Source organism: Eptesicus fuscus, chromosome 3 (assembly GCF_027574615.1).
Source record: "Eptesicus fuscus isolate TK198812 chromosome 3, DD_ASM_mEF_20220401, whole genome shotgun sequence".
Classification (NCBI taxonomy): domain Eukaryota; kingdom Metazoa; phylum Chordata; class Mammalia; order Chiroptera; family Vespertilionidae; genus Eptesicus; species Eptesicus fuscus.
The window spans coordinates 103,731,978-103,758,333 of NC_072475.1; the positions used below are offsets into that span (position 1 = coordinate 103,731,978).

General features: G+C 41.7%; 1 protein-coding gene across 5 annotated transcripts in view; it reads left to right on the plus strand.

Annotated features, from left to right (window-relative positions):
* USP25 (ubiquitin specific peptidase 25) overlaps window positions 1-26,356 on the plus strand; it is a 194,366-nt gene that overhangs the window by 96,761 nt on the left and 71,249 nt on the right. For all 5 annotated transcript variants that reach the window (XM_054714081.1, XM_054714077.1, XM_054714078.1 and 2 more), the window contains exons 8-10: window positions 11,841-11,917; window positions 13,454-13,527; window positions 17,525-17,673. In XM_054714081.1, coding sequence (XP_054570056.1) covers window positions 11,841-11,917; window positions 13,454-13,527; window positions 17,525-17,673 — 300 coding nt within the window. The remainder of the gene's footprint in view (window positions 1-11,840; window positions 11,918-13,453; window positions 13,528-17,524; window positions 17,674-26,356) is intronic.

Below are 26,356 nucleotides of genomic sequence, written 5' to 3' on the forward strand. Positions count from 1 at the left end.
GTTGGTTTATATGTCTATTCTTGTGCCAGTAGCAGGCAATTTTGAGAACAGTGGCGTTGTAATATAGCTTGATATCTGGTATTGTGTTCCGTCCAACTTTGTTCTTCTTTCTCAAGATTGCTGCAGCTATTTGAGCTCTTTTTTTAGTTCATATAAATTTTTGGAGTATTTGTTCTAGATATGTGAAATATGCTATTGGTATTTTAATAGGGATTGCATTGAATCTGTAGATTGCATTGGGTAGTATGGACATTTTAATGATGTTGATTCTATCAGTCATGAACATGGTATATTCTTCCACTTGTTTATATCTTCTTCTATCTCTTTTTTAACATCCTGTAGTTTTCCGAGTACAGGTCTTTTGCATCTTTGGTTAAGTTTATTCCTAAGTATCTTATTTTTTTGTTGCAATTATAATGGGATTATTTGTTTAGTTTCTCTTTCTCAGAATTTATTATTGGTATATAAGAAAGCCTTCTATTTTTGGGTATTGATTTTGTATCCTGCTACATTGCCAAATTCATTTATTAAATCTAGTAGTTTATTGATGGAGACTTTAGAGTTTTCTATATACAGTATGATGTTATCTAGAAATAATGAGAATTTTACTTTCTCCTTTCCAATTTGGATGCCTTTTATGTTTTTTTCCTTGTCTTATCACTATGGCTAGGTCTTCCAGTACTATATTGAACAAGAGTGGTGAAAGAGGGCATCAACGCTGGGGCCTGATGCGGCGGGGATCTCCCTTTCCCGTGGCCAGCACGGAGAGAGATGAAATGGGTTCTTGGTAGAGGCGGCCGGGGATTGAGAAACAATGAAATAAAGAAAGTCGACACAGAAATAGATTCAAGCTGGGTCCCGGGTGGGTCGCTGACCTCTTCTGCTGGAGAGACAGACGACTGCCCTGAGCCACGCAGCACATTTATTTATTTTCCAATATACAAGGGGGTTTCACCGGAAAACTTAGGATCAAAGGAGCTTGGGAGGGCCCAGGTCCTATTCATTCCCTCTTTCCCGGTGCTAGACTTGATTTACATCTCAAAGCCCCTCTCCCGGTACCTGGACAAAGGTAAGTTAGGAACTGATAACACCCCCGCATTCTTGGGGGGCGTGTAACCGAGACAAGACTCTGCCAATGCCTCGGGCTCAGTTAACAACAATTTGAAGAATGTCCCTGTGTCTTCCTAGGGGGCCCTCTACAGGCATCCGTGTCTTGTTCATGTTCATCTGGGAAATGGTTTTAGTTTTTGTCCATAGAGTATGATATTGGCTGTCAGTTTATCATATATATTTTTTATTATGTTGCGGTATGCTTCCTCTCTTCCCACTTTCTGTGAGTTTTTATAGAAAAAAGGGTGTTGGATTTTTGGCTAATGCTTTTTCTGCATCAATTGAAATGATCATTTGATTTTTGTCTTGCAATCTGTTTATATGCTGTGTCACATTTATTGATTTGCGAATATTGTACCAGCCTTGCATCCTCGGAATAAATCCCAATTGATCATTTATGATCATTTTACTATATTGCTCGCTGCAGTTTGCTAAAATTTTGAGGATTTTAGGATCTATGTTCATCAGGGATATTGGCCTATAGTTCTCTTTCTTTGTAGTGTCTTTATCTGTTTTTGGAATTAGGGTAATTCTAGCCTCATAGAAAGAACTTGGAAGTATTCTCTCCTCTTGGATATTTTTGAATAGTTTAAGGAGAATAAGTGTTAGTTCTTCTTTGAATATTTGGTAAAACTACCCTGTGAAACCATCCAAATCAAGGCTTTTGATTGCTGGGAGTTTTGTTTTTTTTTATTACTGCTTCAATTTTATCAGTAGTTATCGGCCTATTCAAGTTTTCTGATTCTTCCTGATTGAGTTTTGGAAGGTTGTATTTACTTAGGAATATGTCCATTTGGTCTAGGGTGTCCCATTTGTTTGAATAAAGTCGTTCGTAATATTTTTTTATGATCCTTTGTATTTCTGTGGGGTCAGAGAGGAAGGGAGAGGGAGGAAGAGATAGAAACATCAATGGGAGAGAACCATTGATGGGTTGCCTCCTGCACGCCCCCAACTGGGGATTGAGCCTGCAACCTGGGCATGTGCCCTTGACTGGAATTGAACCCTTGACTCTTCAGTCTGCAGGTTGACACTCTATCCACTGAGCCAAACCGGCCAGGGCTCTGACTTTTTTTGGGGGGTGTCCTCTCTCTTTGTTTCCTGGTGAGTCTGGCTAGTGGTTCATCAGTCTTGTTTATCCTTTTCAAGAACCAGCTCTTTGTTTCATTGATCCTTTGTATTGTATTTTTGGTCTCTGTGTCATTTATTTCCGCTCTAATCTTTATTATTTCCTTTCTTCTACTTACTCTGGGCTTTTCTTATAGTTCTCTTTATAATTCTCTAGGTTGTAGTGTTAGATAACTTATTACTAGTTTTTCTTGTTTTTTGAGTTAGGCCTATAGTGCTATGAACAGGACTGCTTTCACTGAGTCCCATAGATTTCGGATTGTTGTGTTTTCATTGTCATTTGTTTCCAGGATGTTTTTGTTTGTTTGTTTGTTTGTTTTGCATTTTAATTTCTTTATTGATTAAGTTATTACATATTTGTCCTCATCCCCCCCATTACCTTCCCAACCTTCAGGATGTTTTTTTCTTTCTTCTTTGATCTTTTTGTTAACCCATTCATTGTTTAATAGCATGCTATTTAGCCTCCATGTGTTTGATTGTTTTTGAGTGTTTTTATTGTAGCTGATTTCTAATTTCATGCCATTGTAGTCTGAGAAGATGCTTGATATTATTTCAGTCTTCTTGAATTTGTAGACGCTTAGCTTGTGTCCTAACATGTTGTCTATATTTGAAAATGTCCCATGTGCACTTGTGAAGAATGCATATTTCCTAGCTTTGAGGTGGAATGTACTGAAGATGTCAATTAGTTCCTTCTGATTTAGTGAGCCATTTAAGATTGCTGTTACCTTGTTGATTTTTTTTTTTTTTTTGTCTAGAAGATTTATCTATTGATGTCAGTGAGGTATTAATGTCTCCTACTGTGATTGTATTGCTGTCAGTCTCTCCCTTGATAACCTCCCGAAGTCTTTTTATGTTTTACCCTAGTTATAGCCTCTTGTTGTATGGACCCCTTTAGTTTTATGTAGTGGTCTTCCTTATCTCTTGTTATGGCCTTCACTTTGAAGTCTATTTTGTCAGATATAAGTATTGCCACCCAAGCTTTTCTTTTTTTTTTTTTCATTTCTATTTGCCTGAAAATGTGGGAGCCCCTTTCACGTCCCGCGTGGTTCAGGGATCCAGTTCAGGGTTCGGGTTCTGGAGAAGGCCGAACACAAATGAAAAGAGACTAGAAAAGTATTAATTTGGCGATATGGGGGGCCAGGCGGGAGCCCACCTCTAGTGGGAGGACTACCCTAGGCTCTGGCCTTGCTATGCCTTTTATTGAGACTATGGGATAGTCACCCATTACCCTTAAGCAGGTTTGGGATACACTCATAGCCCTTAGGCAGGTAATAAGTGGATTATCATATTAGTAAGGATTTACATGATTACAAGATGGGGAAGTTGCCTCAGTTACCATTGTCTCAATTAGATACAGAGTGGTTGGCTCTGACCTGTCAGAGCTTCAAGGTTGACCAGCCTTTTACATCTTTTCTATTAGTGAGACAGTGGTCGGTTTCCGGGATGAAAACTTTTTTTTCCCATCCCTTCACTTTCAGTCTGTGTGAGTCCCTTGTTCTGAGGTTGGTCTCTTGTAGACAGCATATATATGTGTTATGTTTTCTTATCCATTCAGCTACCATATGTCTTTTGATTGGAACATTTAAGCCATTTATGTTTATGACAGAAGCCTGTTGCACGAAATTTGTGCACGGAGAGGGGGGTGTCCCTCAGCCCAGCCTGTACCCTCTCCAATCTGGGACCCCTCGAGGGATGTTCGACTGCCCGTTTAGGCCCTTTCCCAGTGGACATCCCGCTCACAATCCAGGACTGCTGGCTCCCAACTGCTCGCCTGCCTGCCTTCCTGATTGCCCCTAACTGCTTCTGCCTGCCAGCCTGATCACCCCATAACCACTCCCATGCCAGCCTGATTGATGTCTAACTGCTCCCCTGCCAGCCTGTTTGCCCCCATCTTCCCTCCTATGCTGGCCTTGTCACCCCTAACTGCCATCCCCTGCAGGGTTGAGTGCCTCCAACTGCTCTCCCTTGCAGGCCTGGGTCCTCCTCAACTGCCCTCCCTTGCAGGCCTGGTGCCTCCCAACTGCCCTCCCCTGCTGGCCATCTTGTGACCATCTTGTGTCCACATGGGGGCAGGATCTTTGACCACATTGGGGCAGCCATATTGTGTGTTGGAGTGATGGTCAATCTGCATATTACTCTTTTATTAGATAGGATAGAGGCCTGGTGCAGGGATGGGGGCCAGCTGGTTTGCCCTGAAGGGTGTCCCGTATCAGGATGGGAGTTTCCTTGGAGTGTGGGGTGGCCTGAGCAAGGGGCCTGTGGTGGTTTGCAGGCTGCCATGCCCCCTGGCGACCCAAGAGGAGGCCCTGGTATCTGAAATTTATTTACCTTCTACAATTGAAACTTTGTATCCTGGAGCGGAGACAAGCCTCCTGCTCGCTCTGTGGCTGGCAGCCATTTCTGTTGGGGTTAATTCACCTTCTATAATTGAAAATTTGTAGCCTTAAGCGGAGGTCTGGGCCTGGCCAGGGTGTGCAGAAAGCTTTGCTTTTGCCGGGGGCAACCCTGGCCTGCTCTCTCCAGATCCGTGGCTGCTGCCATTTCTGTTAAGATTTGTTTACCTTCTGTAATTGAAATTTTGTAGCTTGAGTGGAGGCTTAGGCCAGCAAGGGCAGGCGGAAAGCTTGGCTTCCTCCGTTGCCTGGGAAACCTTGCTCTCTGTGGCTATAGCCATCTTGGTTGGGTTTATTTGCATACTCGCCCTGATTGGCTGGTGGGCGTGGCTTAGGCATAGCGCAGGTGTGGTCAATTTGCATATTACCCTTTTATTAGGTAGGATTATTATTAACTAGAGGCCCAGTGCACGAAATTCGTGCACAGGGGTCCCTCAGCCCAACCTGCACCCTCTACAATCCAGGAGCTCTCAGGGGATGTCCTACTGATGGCTTAGGCCCACTCCCCGTGGTTCTCTGCTCTCTGCAGGGCCTGGAGGTTTCCCTGCAGCCATGGAGATGAAGCCCCCATGCCCTGCTCTCCGCTCTCTGCCGGCCTCCCCATGCGCCATGTGAAGGAAGCTCCAATGCCCTGCAGTGTGCTCTGTCTGCCAGGCCTGGGGGCTTCGCCAACACCGACGCACTAAAGAAGCCCCCATGCCCTGTTGTCCTGGCTCTATCTGCGGGGCCTGGGGGTGTTCCCGCCGCCACATTGCTAAGGAAGCCCCTAAGCCCTGCTGTCTGGGCTCTGTCTGCCATGTCTGGGTACTTCCCCACCACTGGAGCACTAAGGAAGATCCAAAGTCCTGCTGTCTAGACTCTATCTGCTGGGCCTGTGGCTTCCCCACTGTCGCTGCGCTAAGGAAGCCCCCATGCCCTGCTGTCTGGACTCTGTTTGCTTGGCCTGGGGCTTCCCTGCTGCCGCCGCACTAAGGAAGCCCCTAAGCTCTGCTGTCCGGGCTCTGTGTGCTGTGTCTGGGGGCGGATCAAGCCTCGCTGCTTGGTACCCCCCAACCCCGGTGGGGCTGATGGGCCCAGACACTGCAGCAGCGGTGGAGCGGGGAGGCTGGATCCGCTCCCTCCGGAGACAGATCCAGCCTCGTTGCTCCTGTGGACAGGCCGGACACTCCAGCAGTGGGGCTGAGGGGACTGGGCGCCACCATTTTTGTCGCAGAGTGATTGTTAATTTGCATATTACTCTATTATTAGATAGGATAGGTGTTTGTTGGTTGCCGTAGTGGAACAATTTATGCTTGGGTTCCTTCTTCCCTTTCTATTCTTTTTTACAACAGTCCCTTTAGCATTTCTTGCATTGCTGGTTTGGTGGTTTTAAACTCCTTTAAGCCTTTTTTTGTCAATAAAGCTCCTGAGTTCACCTTCAATTTTGAATGATAGCCTTGCTGGGTAAAGTATTCTTGGATTTAGTCCCTTGATTTTCATCACTTTGTATACTTCATGCCATTTCCTTCTGGCCTGATGTGTTTCTGTTCAGATGTCTGGGATAGTCTAATGGGAAATCCCTCGTAAATAACTTTCTGTCTCTGTCTTGCAGCCTTTAAGATTCTTTCTTTGTATTTTACATTTGGCAATTTAATTATGATGTGTCTTTGTGTAGGTCTTTTTTAGTTCATCTTGATTGGGATCCTCCGTGCTTCCTGGACTTGTGTGACTTTTTTCTTCCCAAAGTCAGGGAAGTGTTCTGTCATAATTTCTTCAAACAGGTTTTCTGTTCCTTGCTCAGCTTCCTTTCCTTCTGGCACCCCTGTTATGTGATTGTTTTTTCATTTCTTGTTGTCCCAAAGCTCCCTTAAACTCTTCTCCTGTTTTTTATAATTTTTTTTTTCCAATTGCTGCTCTGCTTGGGTGTTTTCTGCCTTGTCTTTTAACTCGCTGATTTGGTCCTCAGCTTCCTCTAGTCTACGTTGAAACCTTCCCTGGTGTTCTTTATTGCAGCTATGTCATTCTTCATTTTCTCTGGATTCTTACTCGTGGTGTATTTCTCATTCGGGTCCTTATAATTCTCATTGAGTTGCTTGTAATTCTTATTCAGATGTTTGAGCTTCCTTATAACCATTACTCTGAATTCTTTATATGACAAATTTCTTGCCTCCATTTCATTTAGTTCCTTTTCTGGTGATTTCTCCTTTTCTTTCATTTGGGGGGTTCTTTGTCTCCCCATTTTTGCTGTTCCTTTGTATTTGTTTGTATATATAGATCAAACTGCTGTGCCACCCAGATTTTTTGTGTTGGTCTTATGTAGTAGATGTTTTGTGGGACCAAGTGGTACAGTCTCTCAGGTCTCCTGGGCCGGGTGTTCTAGAAGCCCCCCTACTTGAAATATTTGGGTCTTGAATGTTATTGTCCCATTCCTAGATGGAGTGTCATCTAAGGGTATCTGATTATGTGGCTCACTCCCAACCATGTCATGCCAGCCAATGTGGAGGTGCTGACTGAACAGCACAAAATACTACAGGACAAGACATGACACAAAAGGAACAGAAAAAGAATGTATACAAGACCCCTATAGCCCCAACAATGACCACCAGAGAAAAGAGAATTAGAAAAGAGAATGATGGAAAGAAAAAAAGGAGGAAGGAAGGAAGGGAGGGAGGGAGGGAGGGAGGGAGGAAGAATTTGTGGAGAAAGCATAACAAAACAAACAATTTAAAAAGCACAAACAAAAAGCATCCAGAAATGTGGGTGGGGGACAGAATCTGTAGATGCAGAGCTTAAATAAAGAAAATAAGAATAACGAATTAGAGGAATAGGGGAAGGACCATGGTTTAGAAAAAGCAGTAGAGAAAAAATGAGAAGACAATAAAAAGATATTTGCAAAGGAGAATACAGGAGAGTGCAAGTAGGCCTAAATTTAGGAAGTGAAACAAGTTAACCTTTTGCACTCGGATGTCGAGTGTGACTCAACATGGTTAGCATTAGAATAAAGGAATCGAGAAAAAAGCAAGCGAGTACAAAGGGTTAAGAAATTAGAAGAAGAAATGAGAAAGTGAAGAGAGGAAAAAAATTAAAAAATTGAGCAGTAGAAGAAAAAGGAAAGAGAAAGGGAAATTGAATAGGTGCAGGGAAGAGGAAAATTAGATATATGAACAAAACAACAGAGAATAGGATACTAACACATCAATAAAGCAGATAGATAAAAAAGATCAATTTTAAAAAGTGGGGGAAAGAAAGATAAAAACTGAAAAGAAGAAAGGAGAAGAAAAATGGGAGGGAAAAAATGAAGAGAGGAAGAAATGTGCAAAAAAAAAAAAAGTGAAGTGTCATTCGTTTAAGTCGAGTTTTAATATCCTATGGGAGCTGGCTTAGGACCCCACTCTTCTGTCTGCCAATTCTGGGCTTTCTGTTAGATACTTGGGTGCTAACCACTGTCAGGCACTGTCTTTTGGCTTTTAGCACCCTGCTTGAAGCTCCAAGCAATCCACCAGTCCACCACTTGTGTCTGTCTCCACAGGCCTTATCTGCAAGCAGAAGGGGCCAATCTGTCCTCTAGAGAAGGTTTGTTAGCTACCTGGAGCCCAGGGCTGATTCAGCACTCTTCCTCTGAATCCCCATGTTCCGTCCACTACTGCCCACCTTTGCCCGTCAGCCAGCTGTCAATCTTAATCACTCAAGAGTCTGTTCCTGACAGTGCTTGGTGTTTCACTTTCAGGGCATACGATGGGTGTTTTTTTCTGTCCCAGACTTACTCCTCCATGAGTGGCCCAAAATATTACTTTGCTGTTGGCCAGACAGAGATCCTTGTATGGAGACCAATGAGGTCAGCTGGGACCCTGAAGTTTTTATCAGTTTCATTCCTAGAATAGTGGGGCGCATGGCCCCTCCTCCAGTACATTCACTGAGGGTCCTTGAGACTGTTCAGACCCTTAAGCTGGCCTCTGCCTTTATTCCTTTGTAAAGCTCAAAATGCAGGGTGTGGCAGGCTGTGTCACCTGGGGCAGTTTTTTTTTCCTTTACCTGCCCTCTGGGTAGCTCCTTCCTCCCAGGGAGAATGGCCGTTTTGGTTTGGTTTGGAAGCATATGAATGACCCAATGCAGGACTCCCAGCTACTGCTTTCCCAAGTCTCTCTGCCCTGCTTTTCACCCCCACCTGTCCTCAGGCACCTCAACTCTGCACTGGGTGTGTAGTTGCAAGTGAAAACTCCTGTGCTCTGAGTTTATGTGATTTAAAAAAGAAAAGAAAAGGGCAGTCGAAACTGCAGCTCTCTCCCCCACTGACTCTGGTCTGCCAGGTCTAGACTCTGCGGCTGCCAGCAGTCTTGTTACCTTTCACAGCTGCTTGGATGCTATGGGCGCTGTGGGTCACACCGCCACAGGCCAGGCCACCATGGGCTGGATAGTGCCACAGGTTGGTTCATGCCGCTGCCACCACTGGTGCGTGGAGCCCTGCCTGTGCTCCCAGATCAGTTCTCCCCATGGCACAGCTCCTTCCTTTCCAGGCTCCCCACCTCTCACAGCCTCGCCCTTCCTGCCAGTCTCCAGGTGCCTTCTGTTCTTCCTTGTTATAAGTCAGCTCCTCGGCTGGACCACAGTTGGAAATTCCAGGTGAATGTTCTCCAATTTAGTGGTACTTCCAGCCTGGCCTTGGGACTAGGTGCCCACCAGGCCTGCCTGTTCTGCCACCATTTTGTCTCCCTACAATTAAATTTTACAAGTCACTTCTGTTCCTTGACTTACCTTTTCTTCTGAAATTGCTTTTTCTTTGTCTTTTTTTGGCTACTTTCTTTTGTGTTGAAGCTTTCTAAGGATGTATAGTGATCTTTAGGTATCTTTTCATATTTAAAAATGAAGTAGCACAAGTTTGATTGGAAGCCTTGTATGTATATGGGTCGACTTCAGTTTTGTTAGAGTGGATGGAAGACAACGAGCTGTTAATGCTATGACATGCTCCAGAATGCCACATTCTGAATGCCTTTGCTTTGGGTTCTTTTTTCTCCCCTCTACAAGGGCTTTTAAAGTAGTTGCACACCACCCTGGCTTGTGTAGCTCAGTCAGTTGGGCATTTTCCCATGCACAGAAAAGTTACTGGTTCAATTCCTGGTCAGGGCACATGCCGGGTTTCAGGCTCAGTCCTCGGTAGTGGGCATGCAGGAGGCAGCTAATTGATGTTTTGCTCTCATATAGATATTTCTCTCCCTTTCTTGCTCCCTAGGGGGGAAAAAATCTTTAAAGTAGTTGCACATCAATTGAGGCAGATATAGGTTTGATTCTCTTCTGTTCCTAGATACTCGAATCTAAAGTACACATTAGTGGCATAGTGGAGTGGATCTATAAGTAAAGTAAGCATCATGATTTTTAAAAGTGAATTTATATGTACATTTCATATTATTTTTAATTATATCACTTTGTAATATGCAAGAGTCTCAGGGGGATACTTTTTGGGATACAGTACTGCCAAATTTAATTATTCTTCTAACTTAATTTAAAACTAAAATATTATCATTTTTTCTCTTGATAAAAGCAGGTAGAGTTATTTTATAATTGTAAATTTTAGATTGATTGCTAAAAAAGACAGATTACTTTCTTCTGAAGAGTATTATGATAACGAGGAAACCTTTTTGTTTCTTGTCAGATAACCTTGCAAGATAAGCAAAGTTGTAGAAAAGTGTTGAAGGTCTTAAGGTGTTATAACTTGCTAGGACAACTGTAGCAAATTACAACAAACCGAGTGAACTTCAAAACAGTAGGAAATTATTCTTTCCATAGTTCTAGAGGCCAAAACCCTAAGTGTAGGTCGGTGATGGCAGAGCTCTGCTCCCTCTAGTGGCTGTAAGAGAGAGAAGCCTTCCTTGCTTCCATCATCTCCTTTTGGCTCCTGTGTTCTTATCTTCTGCCAGCACACCTCCAATCCCTGTCTCCCCCTTTATATGGCCTTTTCCCCTGTGTGTCTATGTGTTTGCTCATTTTCTGTTTCTTAGAAGAATACTCACAATTGGATTTAGGCCTATCCTAACCCAGGATGATCTCATCTTGAGATCCTTAACCTAAATCACATCTGCAAAAACTCTTATTCCAAATAAGTTTGTATTCTGAGGTTCCAGGTAGACAGTATTTTGGTGGGCCACTATTTAATGTACTACAGATAGTATGGATGTTTATAACTGGATTTTTGTGCTGAGTTTGTCTTGAACTATAAGACATTGTTGTAATTTACTTACTCTTCCTAGACCTTAGTTTCAACATTTTAAAGGTGTGTAAGTTGGCCTAGATGCTCTTTAAACAACTTCTAGATGGAAAAATGTGTGATATTAAAGTTTGTTTTATATTTAGAGCTATTTTGATAAAGACAAATTGCTTACCCTGCTTTATCTTTCTTTGATGGGTTGATTGAACTCAGTCAGATATCTTAGTTAAGTGGATAGGCCTTTGAAAAGTTGAATGAAGAAAGGCACATCTTCCTTCTAAGAGAGGAGCCAGTACTAATTCTTTATAATATGAAGAACTTTTTGGTGAAATGCATACTTTTATAAAGATTCATTAACAAAGCTTTTTTGAGAAAATATTTTTTTATTATTTCATTCATATGTGTAATCTAATGAACAAAATAATTTAAACAAAGTAGAGACAGACTCATAGATAGAGAGTAGGCTGACAGCTGTTGGGAGATGAGGAGTGGGATTGAGAAAAAAAGGAAAACAAACAAAAAAACTCGTGGTGATTGCTGGGAGAAGGTGTGTACAGAGTTGTGGGGAAATGGAAGAGAGTATGGGGGGATAAATGGTGATGGAAGGAGACTTGACTTGAGTGGTGAACACACAATAGTGTACAGATGATGTGTTGTAGAATTGTGCAGCTGAAACCTATATAATTTATTAACCATTGTCACCCCAATAAATTCAATTAAAAGGGAAAAAATAAAAATTAAAAAATAGAAATCTCATTTGTAAGTTGGAATTCTGATATTTATTTATTTTCCTGAAGTGAAAGCCAATCACAATAATTATCAATATAATGCTTGTTTTTCTCAAATACTGATTTTGTGCTCTGGTTAAGTTATAAATATTTATTGCATTTGATGTGAAAGATTTCATATAATACCTTTGTGAGTAGTCAGTAATTGTATGTTTGACTGTCTGGGTGCAAGTTTTATGTTGCAATATTTAGTATTTTTATTAATAGGCTTAAAAATTAACGAGTTTTTTTCTTTTCTTTCTACAGCAAGATGTGAGTGAGTTTACACACAAATTATTAGATTGGTTAGAAGATGCCTTCCAAATGAAAGCTGAAGAGGAGACGTAAGTTACCGTAAAATACAGTAATGGTGTTTTAAGAGATCTATAAGTAGCACTCATTTTTTTTTCTTTAATATATTCAGTGTCAACAACTAAATAGGAATCTGAGATAGACATATGGGAGCCCAAATGTTACCTCTGTATTATTGATAAGCTGTTGGAATTTATGGCCACAAATGCTGGTAGCTTTAGATTTCCACTATAAGGTCAGAATCTAACCAGAAAGGTCTAAAAAGTTATCCCTGAAAGGACTAATCCTACATTGCCCACTTCTTTTCATTAGATTCAATGAGGAGAGGGACATATTTCAAATAAGACTTAAGATTTCTGAAGATACAGAAAAATTTTAGCCCCTTTAAAACTGTTTTTTAAAAAAAGGGGGAGATAATTTGTTAGTTACCAGATCATATAAGGTGATTAGGACCCAAAAGAAGTTAACCAAAAGTAAGTAAATAATAAGCAAGATCTTCAAAATCAGAATAGAATGACTCGTTCGGAAGATCAAAGTTTCATGAAATAGTCAAGTGGCATTCTTCTAAGTCTACAGGTGAAAAGCAGTTGAGGATTCGTGTTGAAGGTAGGACACTGTGAAGTGCTTACAGAAATCTGGATAGACTGGAGAGGAGGACTAGGGGTACCAGGGTAAAACATTTAAAAAATTACTGAGGGAAATTCAAAGACACTCAGGTATCATGATTGGGATACAGATATCGTTTACTCAGAGGAAACTTGCCCAATAAATTTTAGTACTAGAACCTTAAAGGTACAAGGAACGTGAACTTTTAAAAACCAGGAACCAGGGTGGACAACCTTAGGTCAAGTCCACACAGAGGCTCTCTATTAGTCTGACAGGACAGTAGCACTTGTATGGTCCTTCAACTTGAAGGTGGACAAGGCATGTTGTTGTTTTTTTCCTTTTTTAAATATATTTTATTGATTTTTTACAGAGAGGAAGGGAGAGGGATAGAGAGTTGGAAACATCGATGAGAGAGAAACATCAATCAGCTGCCTCCTGTACACCCCCTACTGGGGATGTGCCCGCAACCAAGGTACATGCCCTTGACCGGAATCGAACCTGGGACCCTTCAGTCCACAGGCTGATGCTCTATCCACGAAGCCAAACCGGTTAGGGCTGGACAAGGCATGTTTGATCAAGGGTGGCTTTCCCCCTTCCCAACAAGTCCAAAAAAGCATACATCGTAAGGACTGAAGGTCCGAGACAAGTGTGTGGTGATAATAGAAAAGCGAGGCACTTCATGGGCACTGACTATAAGGTCCTCTTGTAAGGACATCCTGCACAACTCGTTTTAACCTTTAAAACAGCTTTGTGAGTTTAATTACCATTATTCAGTTGACAGGTGAAGAAATGGAAAAGTAAATTTAAGTACCTCTCCAAAGGTGACCCTAAAGAACAGCTGAGTGCGTGATAACCTCTTACATGTTCTCGCTTTGGCATAGGCTGTTCTTCTTTTAACGTTTCCTTTATTACTAACAGGTCCAAAAATTATAACCATGTTTATGTTTTTTAACATGCTTTAGGGATGAAGAGAAGCCAAAGAACCCCATGGTAGAGTTGTTCTATGGAAGATTCTTAGCTGTGGGAGTCCTTGAAGGTATTACAATGAAGAGATATTATCTGTTAGCTTTTTTGTCTTGATAGCAACTCTTTATTTGTTGAATAACTTTTAATTTTAATTTGACTTACTCTGTCCAGAGTTCCTGTTACATTGCTACCACTAGTCATTTATATATAAAGCACAGAATTGAGCTATGAAAAGGAAAGTACAGAGTGTATTACCTCATGCTAATTGATATTTAGTTAATATTATCCTGTTGTTCTTTCCCTGGGAAGGCTTCTGTGATTCTGTGAATTATTGGGATGCAGTTACAGGGGCAGTTGTTGGTGGATCTTTTGAAAATAATATTGGAGTTGAATACTGGTTTTGGTATTATGATCACTGTTTTTGAGGATTTTAAGTCTATGAATGTTAAAAGCTGAGTTTAGCAATTTAGCATAGTTGGGATATTGCACTTTTTAGGTGACTATAATATTCTTTAGACTCTAGTTTTCAAGAAAGAGTTGTATTGTATCTTTTGAAAATTCAGTTAAGAATGATACTACTCCATCTTCCCTAAAGGCCTGTTACTTAAAATCTGGACCAAAGCAGTTACACTTTGATTCTCCTAACAAGGGACTGGACTGAGTCAGTAGATATACTTCAAATAATAATATTACTAAGTCCCAAAATATTAATTTTTGATAACTTGTTTTTCCTGAATGGCCCAATGCATCAACATTTGGAAGTGCCCAAAGTATAAAATTTGGAAAATTGGTTTCCTTCAGGACAAGTAATGGATTCCTAAGAAGTTTTGTTTGAATATAGTTTTATAACTTAGAATTCATAAAAAGACAGAGGCTAAGGATTTGGTCAGTCATTTAAAAGGTTATATTGAGGTGTCAGACCATGGAGTCCCAATGGGGTGATTTCCGTTTGTTTGCTAAAGTACCCCCTTGCAAAAAGAACTTATAGTCCACTGATTCCTCCATTTAGTTCCTCTCAGCCCTTTTCTTTATTTCCATCCTTGTTCATTATAATTATCTGTATAAATATCTAAAACTCCCTTTCCCACATGATTTCTAGCACCATCTCTGGCTATTCTCTGACCTTTATTAAGCTCTTCATCTTCTCTCTGCATGCCCTGAGTTCCTGAAATTGCTGAGGAAAAGTCACTTCAGTGGGCTAACTGTAGTGGATCAAGAATTTGTAGTATATCAAGCTTCACTGGTTCCAGTTCTCTAACCCTTCCTGGCAGTCATACTTGTTTTATTTAATCACTGTCTTCTATCCCATTTTCTGCATTAACAATTTCTATCTTTTCTACTGTAATTCTAACCTTGTCTCTTCATTGTCTGAAAAACATTTTACTTCAACTTTCATGAATTGATTGTGAAGCTAATGAAACGTAACCATGGGTCCTAAGGCCCTGAATCTAATTTTGTGTTTATAATATTGTTTCACAGTTCTTAAAACCCTCATCATCAAATATATGTGCAACCTGAATCCATTCCTAATGCCACTAATTATTTTTATTTGATCCCCCAGATTATAGAGGAATATTTAGTCTTATGTCAACAGAGTATTCTTTGTATGTTCTAAGAATCTCATTCCTTCATGCTTTCACCCAGACCTCACTGTTCTTATAATCTTATGGGCAGTTTTTTATTGCTGTTGTTTTTTATCTTCAGCTTTTCCCTCTTTAATGTGTCTTCTCATTGATAATTAGACCTGATCTGGTATCTCATGTCTTAAAAATTGAGACACTCTTTTAAGTTAATCCTATTTAAGTTTAAGCCCCTTTAAAGAGGGGTTTGATGTCATCTGCTAACTCCCCATGTATTAAAACCATCCCGCTTTTGCTTCTGGCCCAGACCTCTTCCTAAAGAAATATTTTTATTTAAGGTTATTGGGTTTTTTTGTTTTTGTTTTTTAAAAATATATATATTTTATTGATTTTTTACAGAGAGGAAGGGAGAGGGATAGAGAGTTAGAAACATTGATGAGAGAGAAACATTGATCAGCTGCCTCCTGCACATCTCCTACTGGGGATGTGCCCGCAACCAAGGTACATGCCCTTGACCAGAATCGAACCTGGGACTTTTCAGTCCGCAGGCTGACGCTCTATCCACTGAGCCAAACCAGTTAGGGTGGTTATTGGTTTTTTTTTACATGTGTTCAAGTTCGTTCGGTCCCTCTCAGTTTTTGTACCGAACTCCTATCAGCTATTAATTCTATTGACTCCACTCTCTCCTCTTCTTGCATTTTTCCCTTTCTTTTCTTAAAAACACTTCTCTGGCTTCTATGGCACCATATTTTCTTGGCTTTTTAAAATTTCTGAGTGGGTACTTCTTAGTAGTTATTTTTATAGTCTCTTCTTATATTAAAGGTATATATATTGGGACTCAGCTTAGGCCCTCTTCCTTATCCTGTTTACTAATTCCCTAGACAGTCTTCATTTACTGCCTTGATTTCCTGCTACCAGTAAGTCAGCAATTTTTAATTTAGAGCTTCAGACTAGAGGAACAATCTTACAGACTCATATATCCAACTATCTTCTCAACTTGAAGTCTCTTGGAACATTCTAAAACAGTTATGTCCACTACAACCTTAAACAAAACAAAAACAATCCTCTATGCTTCCTTCAGTGGGGCCCCCTTCAGTACATAAATATCAGTCCAATTGTTGATACTAGAAATGTGAGTCTCATTCCTGATACCCTACTTACCTCTGTCCCCCATCCTGCATTGAGCCAGTCAATCAAGCCTTACTGGTGCTCCTCCTTGTATACATACATAAATGTGGTGTGTGTGTGTGTGTGTGTGTGTGTGTGTGTGTGTGTGTGTGCAAATTCATGTGTTTTTGTACACTTTTATTGGTAACACCCTCTTCTACGCTGGATGGATTCCATAATAGTCTCCTAGTAATTTACCACCCACTTAATACAGAAGCCAAAAGAATGTTTTAAATACATAAATTTGATCCTGTTTTTGCCTTTTTATTTTACTTATCGGAATGACACTGGTTAACAAAATTACAGATTTCAGGTGCACAGTTCTACGACACATCATCTATACACTGTATTGTGTGTTCAACACCCCAAGTCACGTCTCTATCACCATTTATGCCCTTTATACCCTTCTCTACCTTTTGCCACTCCCCTTCCCTCAGAAATCACCACATTGTTGTACCTGTCATTGAGTTTTTTCTCTTTGCTCAATACCTCCACTTCCCGCCTCACACCTATCAGCTTACTCTCTATCTATGAGTCTGTCTCTGTTCTGCTTGTTAGTTCTTTTGATCCTATTATTCCTAGATTTAATACTTTCTGAAAACATTCTTAACAAGGGCTTTTAGACTTTGTAGATTTTGACCCATCTAACTAACTCTTGGTTGTCATCTCCCCATTGCTTCCCCAAGCTATACTGTCCTCTTCTTTGTTCTTCAAATATGCCAAGTTCTTTGCAGCTTTAAAATCTTTGTGTGTGCTTTTCCTTGGCCAAGAATACTCTACAGTTCCCGGACACTCTGGCCTGGCTAACTCGCACTCACTAAGTCTGAGAATGAATGTCTTTTTGCTATGGAAGCCTCTCTGTTCTACTCTCAATCCCTAAAGACTAAGACAGCTTCCCTTTTTCTACCCTCTCACAGCAGTCTGTCTCACCACACTTTTTATAACATTTACAATACCAAACAGTTGTTTGTTCATAATTATGTGTACAATTAATGTGTATGATGTCTTTTTTCCAAAAGAGGCTGAGTTTCCTCAGCTCAGGGACCATCTCTTGTTTTTCACGGTTACACATATTTTTATTGTTTAGCACAGTATCTTGCCTTTAGAAGGACTTTTTGGAAGAATAAGTACATACATATATTACATTTGGGTTGAAATGAATGTATGGCTGGATGTGAATGTACACTAGCTCACTACCCTCTAGAACATAATCCATCAGAGTTAAGTTTTCAGGTTCAAGAGGTCATTCCTAGATACAATTAGTAGCTAAAAGACCACATTGAGGAATAGTAATTTAATTAACTTTCCCCCCTCCTATAGGTAAAAAATTTGAAAATACTGAACTGTTTGGTCAGTACCCACTTCAGGTCAATGGATTCAAAGATCTACATGAGTGCCTAGAAGCTGCTATGATTGAAGGAGAAATTGAATCTTTACATTCAGAGAATTCAGGAAAATCAGGCCAAGAGGTGAGTTTAACATCTGCATCAACCCTCTCCCCCTAAATCTTTATAACAGTGCTGTAAAGCACAATTTAAGGCCCCATTTCTATAGCTGCCTACTAATTGAGAATTCTCTAAATATGTGTTTGCATTGAATGATGGTAATTTAGACATACTGTATTTGGGAAATCTGCATAGCCTATCTATCTATCTATCTATCTATCTATCTATCTATCTATCTATCTATAAAAGGCTAATTTGCAATGTGTAGCCTTGGGAGCTTGACCGGGAGTACGATGGCTTGCTATGACGTGTGCAGACCACCAGGGAGCACGTGGAACGAAGGAAGGCTGCAGCTGGCAGCTGGGGAAGGAAGACCCCGGCTGGCAGCTGGAAGGAAGGCCCCGATCGGCCCTAATTGCCGGCCAGGCCTAGGGACCCTACCCATGCATGAATTTCATGCACCAGGCCTCTAGTAATCTATGTTAAATTGTCACATAAACACATCATCTCAAAATTTTCTGTTAAAATCATCCGTTAGGACATTTTTTCAGTTTTAGACTTTTCAGTTAAGGTACTAGTCTTTATAGAATGCTTGTTCTGGAAGTAAAGATGCTTGTTCTGGAAGAAAAACATTGATATTAGGGTGGAATTTTATATAGAAGTATTTACTTATCCTACCTAATAAAATAGTAATATGCAAATTGACCGCACCTTTGCTACGCCCAAGCCACAGCCACACCCACCAGCCAATCAAGGCGAGTATGCAAATTACCCAACAAAGATGGCGGTTAATTTGCATACGCCGAGAGGGAAGGAGTGAAGACTGAAGACAACTTAGAAGGAAGAGGGAGGAAAAGCGGAAAGCAAGGTGGCTGCCAGAGGGAAAGCCCGGGCGAGGCGGAGCGGGGTGGAACGGGGCAGAGCGGGGCGGGCGGCAGTGGTGAGCAGGTGCAGGCGCAGTGGCCGCAAAGGCGGCAGCAGCAGCAGCGCACGTGGCCGCAACAGCCGCTTGCAGGATTTTCCTGCAAATGGGCTACTAGTATCAAATATTGTTGGAATTTGTCCAGGCCTAAATAGGCAAGACCAGACTCCTTTTCTTGTAAAATTTCAGTATAATTATGTGAAGGACAGATGGAAGAACTTGCTTTCTCCAGAAGGAAATAATTTACAAAATCTATAATAATAAAAGCATAATATGCTAATTAGACCAGACAGCCGATGCTGTGTGGGCCGAGCCCCTTGCACAAATTTTGTACATTAGGCCTCTAGTATATTATAAACCTACTAGAGGCCCAGCGCACGAAATCACGTGGCCCACCCACCTGCATGCGCCTCACGGCGTTCACCTTAGGGCGCCCGCCTCACCACACCCACCCACCCACTGCCCCGCCCACCCGCTGGCCACCAGCCTTGCTGCAATCGGAGCCTGTGGATCGCGGGGGAGGGACCAAGAGGTGCTCCATGCACTTCATGGTGACCGGTCGTTTGGTCATTACAGCATTATGGCACTAGCTTTTTATAATATAGACTAGAGGCCTGGTGCATGAGATTCATGCACTGGGGCGGGGGGGTCCCTCAGCCCAGCCTGCACCCTCTTGCAGTCCAGGTCTCTCTCAGTCTGTGACCCCTCGCTCCTTACCGTCCGCCTGCAGCGGAGGTGCAGAGGCTCTTGCCACAGCTGCTGCACTTGCCAGCCATGAGCTCAGCTTCTGGCTGAGCGGCATTCCCCCTGTGGGAACGCACTGACCACCAGGGGGCAGCTCCTGCGTTGAGCGTCTGCCCCCTGGTAGGTCAGTGCATATCATAGCAACTGGTCGTTCCACCATTCGGTTGATTTGCGTATTAGGCTTTTATTATATAGGATTTATCTGTGTCTACTGCTTTCTGTCTTGCCACCCAACTCTGTCTCTGCAGCTCCATCTGTATATCCATCTACCCATACATGTACTTATCCTTAGGGGAGTATTATAGCAGAAAGTAAAGGACAGATATGAATCTCTAAAATCAGTCATTGTTAAGCAGTTGCTAGTAGTTGTCTTTGTGAGCCTCCATGCTTGAGGGCAGGATCTTCATCTGCGCACTTCCTGCTGTGTCCCTAGTGGATAGTGTGGTATCTGCAAATAGAAGTGTGACTGACTGAATGAAATGTCTCAGTGTTATCAAATAAGTTTCTGGGGTCTTTATACCTGAATAGGAGCTTAATAAATATTAAGTGATTCTATCTCTCTTGTGTTTATCTAAAAAGGGACTGGGTTCTTTTATCTTTGAGAATAAATTGATTTTATCTGAATTGTATGCTTTTTAAAAAAGATGTAATAAACCATTTTTGTCCTAACTTTTTTCTCTCTTCAACAGAAATAAATAATATTTATTATTTGATGTATGTATGTTTTTTTAATAGAGGAAAAGAGAAAGAATCTTTGAAATAAGTGTTATCTCCACATCACAGGTTATCTACTGAGCCATTCTCAACAGATACCTAGGCCCCACTTCAAAGCTATCAGATCAGAATCTAGGACTGGGATATGGTACATGGCACAAGAGCTCCAAAAGTGATTTGATATAGAACTATACTTAAGAATATTTAAATTAAATTTATTTATTTTATTGATGGAAAATAGATCTTCAAGGATTGGGACTTTCCCAGGATCCCATAAGAGAATAAGAAAGCAGAACTCCTTGAAGTATGATCTGTTTTTGATTAACTAAGGATGATAGATGGATGGGTGGGGCAGGGAAAATGGGATGGCATATTCCTTACTTTGTCAAAGCAGCTTGTAAGTGAAATACACTATGGTTTATTGGTAAGTAATCTTTCTCACATATGTCTAGCTTCCAAAAATAGTTTTCCTTACATTCAATATGAATTTTTATGTTTTAAAATATATTTTTATTGTTTTCATAGAGGAAGGGAGAGGGATAGAGAGAGAAACATCAATGATGATAGAGAATCATTGATCAGCTGCCCCACTGGGGATTGAGCACACAACCCAGGCATGTGCACTCACCCGGAATCGCACCTTGACCTCCTGGTTCATAGGTCGGCACTCAACCAGTGAGCCATGCAGGCCAGGCTGCTATCCTGTATAATAAAGAGCTGATATGCTAATTAGACCGAGCAGCAGAACGACCGTCCAGATGACCTGGACGAAGCTGGGGCTGTGAGAGCCGAGCCCCTTGCATGATTTTGTGCATCAAGCCTCTAGTTTATTTTTAAAAATCTAGTTTGTCCTTCATCTTTGTCTTCATACTGTAATGCCTTAGACTGCATTCTATGCTTTCTGCCTAGGTTTTTTTAATTCAACCTGTGGAATACAGTAGTTTGCCATCTCTAAATTCAGCAATTTCTAAGCAGTTTCAATAATATCAAATTTGATTTTTATTACCAATTGCCTAGATAAGTTTCTAATAACATTTTAAAATTATAGTCCTATTTCATTATATCCTTCAGAATAACTATTCTTGAGTCTCTACAAAGACCAATAAAAAACATTGTAGATGTGTTTCTAAATTGGTATAATTCTTGATGATAACACCTGTTACACTGTTGATTAGTAAAAATTGTTGATTTTTACCTTGATACAGAAAACATCATTTTACTGAAATAGTTGTTGTCAACCACTTAGGAAGATCTTTAGTCTCCAGAATTACTCATGTTAAAATATCCAGTGGGCTATAAGATTTTAAATTTTTGGAATGACACAACCAGAGACAACTGAATAAATTAAAAATGATAATATATATAAAAGCCTAAGCAACCATTATGACCTAACGACCAGTTGACCAGTTGCTATGATGCGCACTGACCACCAGGGGGCAGATGCTCAACACAGGAGCTGCCCCCTGGTGGTTACTGCACTCCCACAGCCAACCTCCCATGGCCTTTCCCCCAGCTGGCCAACTTCCTCCAGCCCCTCACCCCTTCCCCTGCCGGCCAGCCCCCCGATAGGCCTCGATCCCTGGCCAGGCCGAGGCACCCCACCCGTGCACAAATTCGTGTACTGGGCCTCTAGTCTGGAAGATAAATGCTTATAAAATGTTTCTAGAATATTTTTTAGGGTAAAAGGACAAGTGAGTAAGGACAATTAAGTGACTGAAACTAGTTTTTGAATTGGAATAGGAAGTTTTTGGTTCTCATTCTTAGTTTACACCCTGGCTTTGTTTAGTATACTAAGGGGAATTGGGAATGGCAGGTGCGTTTTTTTCTGTTTATGTAATTCCCCCTGCATTAACATAATGTCACAAAAGCAATTTTTAAAAACATACTAATAGAAAAAATCAGCTGTTACAACTCATAAAAATGACTATATTCTCTCTAGAAAATATTTCTAGTAACAAGTGAGGTTTATAGTCATAAATTTATAAGCATCTTTCTTGCCAATGCTGATTATATAAGTTATTTATAACTGCATGAATCTATTACTACTGTAGGTTTATTATAATGTAATAATAAATATGTTTAGGGATGTGGATAATATAAGTTTCATTTAAAATTTTTTTTATTTTATTTTTTAAGGTATTATGAATAGTAGTACATATGTCTCCTTTATATTTCCCCCATTGATCTCCCCCCGGCCTCCCCTACCCCGTGGCACTTGCCCTCACCGCCCCTCCACCCCGTGTCTCAAGTATATTGGTTGTGCTTATATGCATTCATACAAGTCCTTCGATTGATCTCTTACCCCGCCCAACCCTCCCCTACCTTACCATTGTAGTTTCACAGTCTATTCGATGTGTTTATCTCACACTGATGTTTCTATTTTTCCCTCTCTTTTCCAATCTCTCTAAAAAATCAATGGAAAAATATCCTTGGGTGAGGATTAACAACAACAAAAAATAAAGTGTTGCAATAAAATATGAAAGTAATAGTTCTTGAAATCTTACATACTTATTTGAGTAAGGCAGTTGTCGGCAAACTCATTAGTCAACAGAGCCAAATATCAAGAGTATAACGATTGAAATTTCTTTTGAGAGCCAAGTTTTTTAAACTTAAACTTCTTCTAACACCACTTCTTCAAAATAGACTTTGCCAGGCCGTGGTATTTTGTGGAAGAGCCACACTCAAGGGGCCAAAGAGCCGCATGTGGCTCGCGAGCCGCAGTTTGCCGACCATGGTCCTAAGGCGTTAAAAGTTTTTTTGGTGATATGTATGGGGTACGTTTTATTTTTAATTTAATCTCTTTAATGTTTAAAGTATTACATAAGTCTCATTTTTCCCCCATTGACCTGTGCCCAGCCGCCCCCAACCCCTAGCACATGCCCTCACCCCACAACCCCCATCTGTGTCCATTGGTTATGCTCATATGCTTGCATACAAGTCCTTTGGTTGTGGAGTATGTTTTAATTCTTAATAGTAATTTTAGGTGTGGATTACAGCTAACTAAAATTTTTACCAATGGCTTATGAGAACAAAATAAATAAGCAAATCTGTTCAAGAAATTTTAAAATGTACGAAATGTTTCTGATATTATATCTAGTCAACTTTAGGTAATACCCATGTATAAAATAAAACAAATTTCTTAAACCTCTACTTCTAGTAAAAGATAAAACAAATCCAGGTTAGGAAATCTCAATTCAGGTAATCATTAACATTTGGGGAGGGAGTAATAGTATGAATAACTGTGTCCCACGCTCAGGATGGCCATGGGTGAACCTGTGGCGGGGTGGGGCGGTGAAGGATTAGAAAAGACAGACAAGAGAATAAAGCTGGGGCTAGGTGGGATGTTGCCCTCTCTGATGAGAGACAGCGCCACAGCCTGCAATCCGAGTATTTTATAGCCAGATTCCACGAGGCAAAGTAAGGGCATGGTCATGATGTTTACAATGTTCTTGTGGGTTTTGAATCTACTCAGTTATATGCACCTGATCAAGCTTTATTTACTTGCTGCACCTCCTGCAGCCTATATCACTTAGCCACGTGGGACCACAGGTTCAGATTATAAGGTCAAGCTTACAAGTATAGCCTTTGGCCATAATTGGGCTGGGAGGGCTTTGCCCTCCAAGCTAGGAGGACCTGCATGTGGCTTTGCCACGAGAGGACAGTGCCCTCTCATTAGTCCGAGGCTTGAACCTGTTTAAACACTGTAGCCGCTCTCCACATAACTGTATACCTTTATTAGCTTTATTTACAGAAAAGTAGCAACTTTCAAGATTTTAGTTAAATTAATTCAGTTTGCCAAATGTGCTTCATTTCTGCTTTTACTTTGGATGTTTGATTTTAATGAACTCTTGGCTTATTGACATTTGTGTGGTATCATTTTTTGGCTTTTGAAATATCACACATGATTTAGTGTGGCAATTTATTTTTATATTAGTAAAAAGTGGTACACTGCATAACCACTTATAATAACCACTTTAACCCTTTGCACTCGCTTGCTTTTTTCTTGATTCCTTTATTCTAATGCTAACCATGTCGAGTCACACTTGACATCCGAGTGCAAAAGGTTAAATTTATTTGTTCCATTATGTTATACTTCTGGATTTGTTGGCTTTTCTTTCTCTTTAAGTTAATAATCCTATATAATAAAGAGGTAATATGCGAATGGTTGTTACACCGTGACTCTTAACGACTGATTACCAGGAGGGCAGGGCAGTGAACTACAAGCGAGGGAAAGCTACAGGAGGGCAGAGCAGTGAGCTACAAACTGCGGAGAGGTACAGGAAGGTGGGACAGCGAGCTATGAGCCGCGTAGAGCTATAGGAGGGTGGGGCAGCGAGCTACGTGCAGTGGAGAGCTACAGTGGCGGTGGGCAGGCAGCCAGATGAGGCAAGTGGCAGCGAGCTACTTGTGCACAGATTCGTGTGCAGGGCCACTAGTATATATATATCCTATCTAATAATAGACAAATATGCAAATTGACCATACCTCTGACACGCCCACAAGCCACGCCCACTGTCCAATCAGAGCGAGTATGCAAATTAACCCAAACCAAGATGGCTACAGCCACAGAGAGCAAGGTTTCCTAGGTAACAGAGGAAGCCAAGCTTTCTGCCAGCCGTTGCAGGCCTAAGCCTCCACTCAAGCTACAAAGTTTCAATTATAGAAGGTAAACAAATTCAAACAAATGGCGGCAGAATGGAGCTTGAGAGAGCAGGCCAGAGTTGCCGCCAGCAACAGGGGAAGCAAAGCTTTCCACACACCCTGGCCAGGCCCACCCGCTTAAGGCAACAAAGTTTCAATTATAACCCCAACACAAATGGCTTTGGGCCTCGGAGGGAGCCCCAGGCTTGGCTCTGCTCCAGGCTACAAAGTTTCAATTGTAGAAGGAAAATAAATTCCAGATACCAGGGCCTCCGCTTGCGTTGCCAGGGGGCATGGCCGGCCTGCAAACCACAGGCCCCTCGCTCAGGCCGAGGGTACAGGCTGGACTGAGGGACAACCCCCCTCCATGCACGAATTTCGTGCACCGGGCCTCTAGTGTATATATAAAAGCCAAGCGACCAGAACGACTGGTCACTATGACGTGCACTGCGGTGGCCAACTGGCCAGATCGGGGCCCCAATCACGCCCCAAGGGTACCCCACCCTGATCAGGGACACCCTTCAGGGCAAACCAGCTGCCCCCCACCCCTGTACCAGGCCTCTGTCCTATCTAATAAAAGATTACTATGCAGATTGATCATCACTGCAACACACAATATAGCTGCCCCCATGTGGTCAAAGATCCTGCCCCCATGTGGACACAGGATGGCCACCACAAGGTGGCCAGCAGGAGAGGGCAGTTGGGAGGCACCTGGCCTGCAAGGGAGGGCAGTTGAGAGGGACCAAGCCTGCAAGGGAGGGCAGTTGGAGGTGATCAACCCTGCAGAAGAGGGCAGTTAGGAGTGACCAGGCCGGCAGAGGAGGGAAGTTGGGGGCAAACAGGCTGGCAGCAGAGTGGTTAGGGGGTGATCAGGCTGGCAGGCAGAAGCGGTTAGGGGCAATCAGGAAGGCAGGCAGGCAAGCAGTTGGGAGCCAGCAGTCCTGGATTGTGAGAGGGATGTCCGACTGCCCGTTTAGGCCCGATCCCAGGGATCGGGCCTAAACGGGCAGTCGGACATCCCTTGAGGGGTCCCATATTGGAGAGGGTACAGGCTGGACTGAGGGACAACCCCCCTCCGTGCACGAATTTCATGCACCGGGCCTCTAGTGTATATATAAAAGCCAAGCGACCAGAATGACTGGTCACTATGACGTGCACTGCGGTGGCCAACTGGCCAGATCGGGGCCCCAATCAGCCTCTACCCACCCCAATCAGGGATGGTGCTGGCCGGCAAACCTCCCGCATCCCCTCCCCGCACTGGCCTGGACCCGATCGGCCCCTATTGGGGTGGGCTGGCCAGACCCCACCTGTGCACGAATTCATGCACCAGGCCTCCAGTATTTATATAAAACTTGAAGGTATTTTACAAAAAAATTTTTTTTGAAGTTTTGTTGTGTAACATTCTTAACTGAACATTGCCCAAAGTTTGTGGTGGAGTTGGTACAAAGCAATGAGGCATTTAATTTGTTAAATACTAGTTACTATAAAGGGTTTCAAATATAATTACCATAAATATTTATTAGTGATATATATTTTTCTTAAATTAGTCAAATTTCCAGTAGGACAATTAAGTTTAAAACAGTTTCTAGTTTTTAGTATGAGAATTGTGCTCATTTATATTATAAAACTAGAGGCCCAGTGCATGAAATTCATGCACTGGTGTGGTCCCTAGGCCTGGCCATCAAT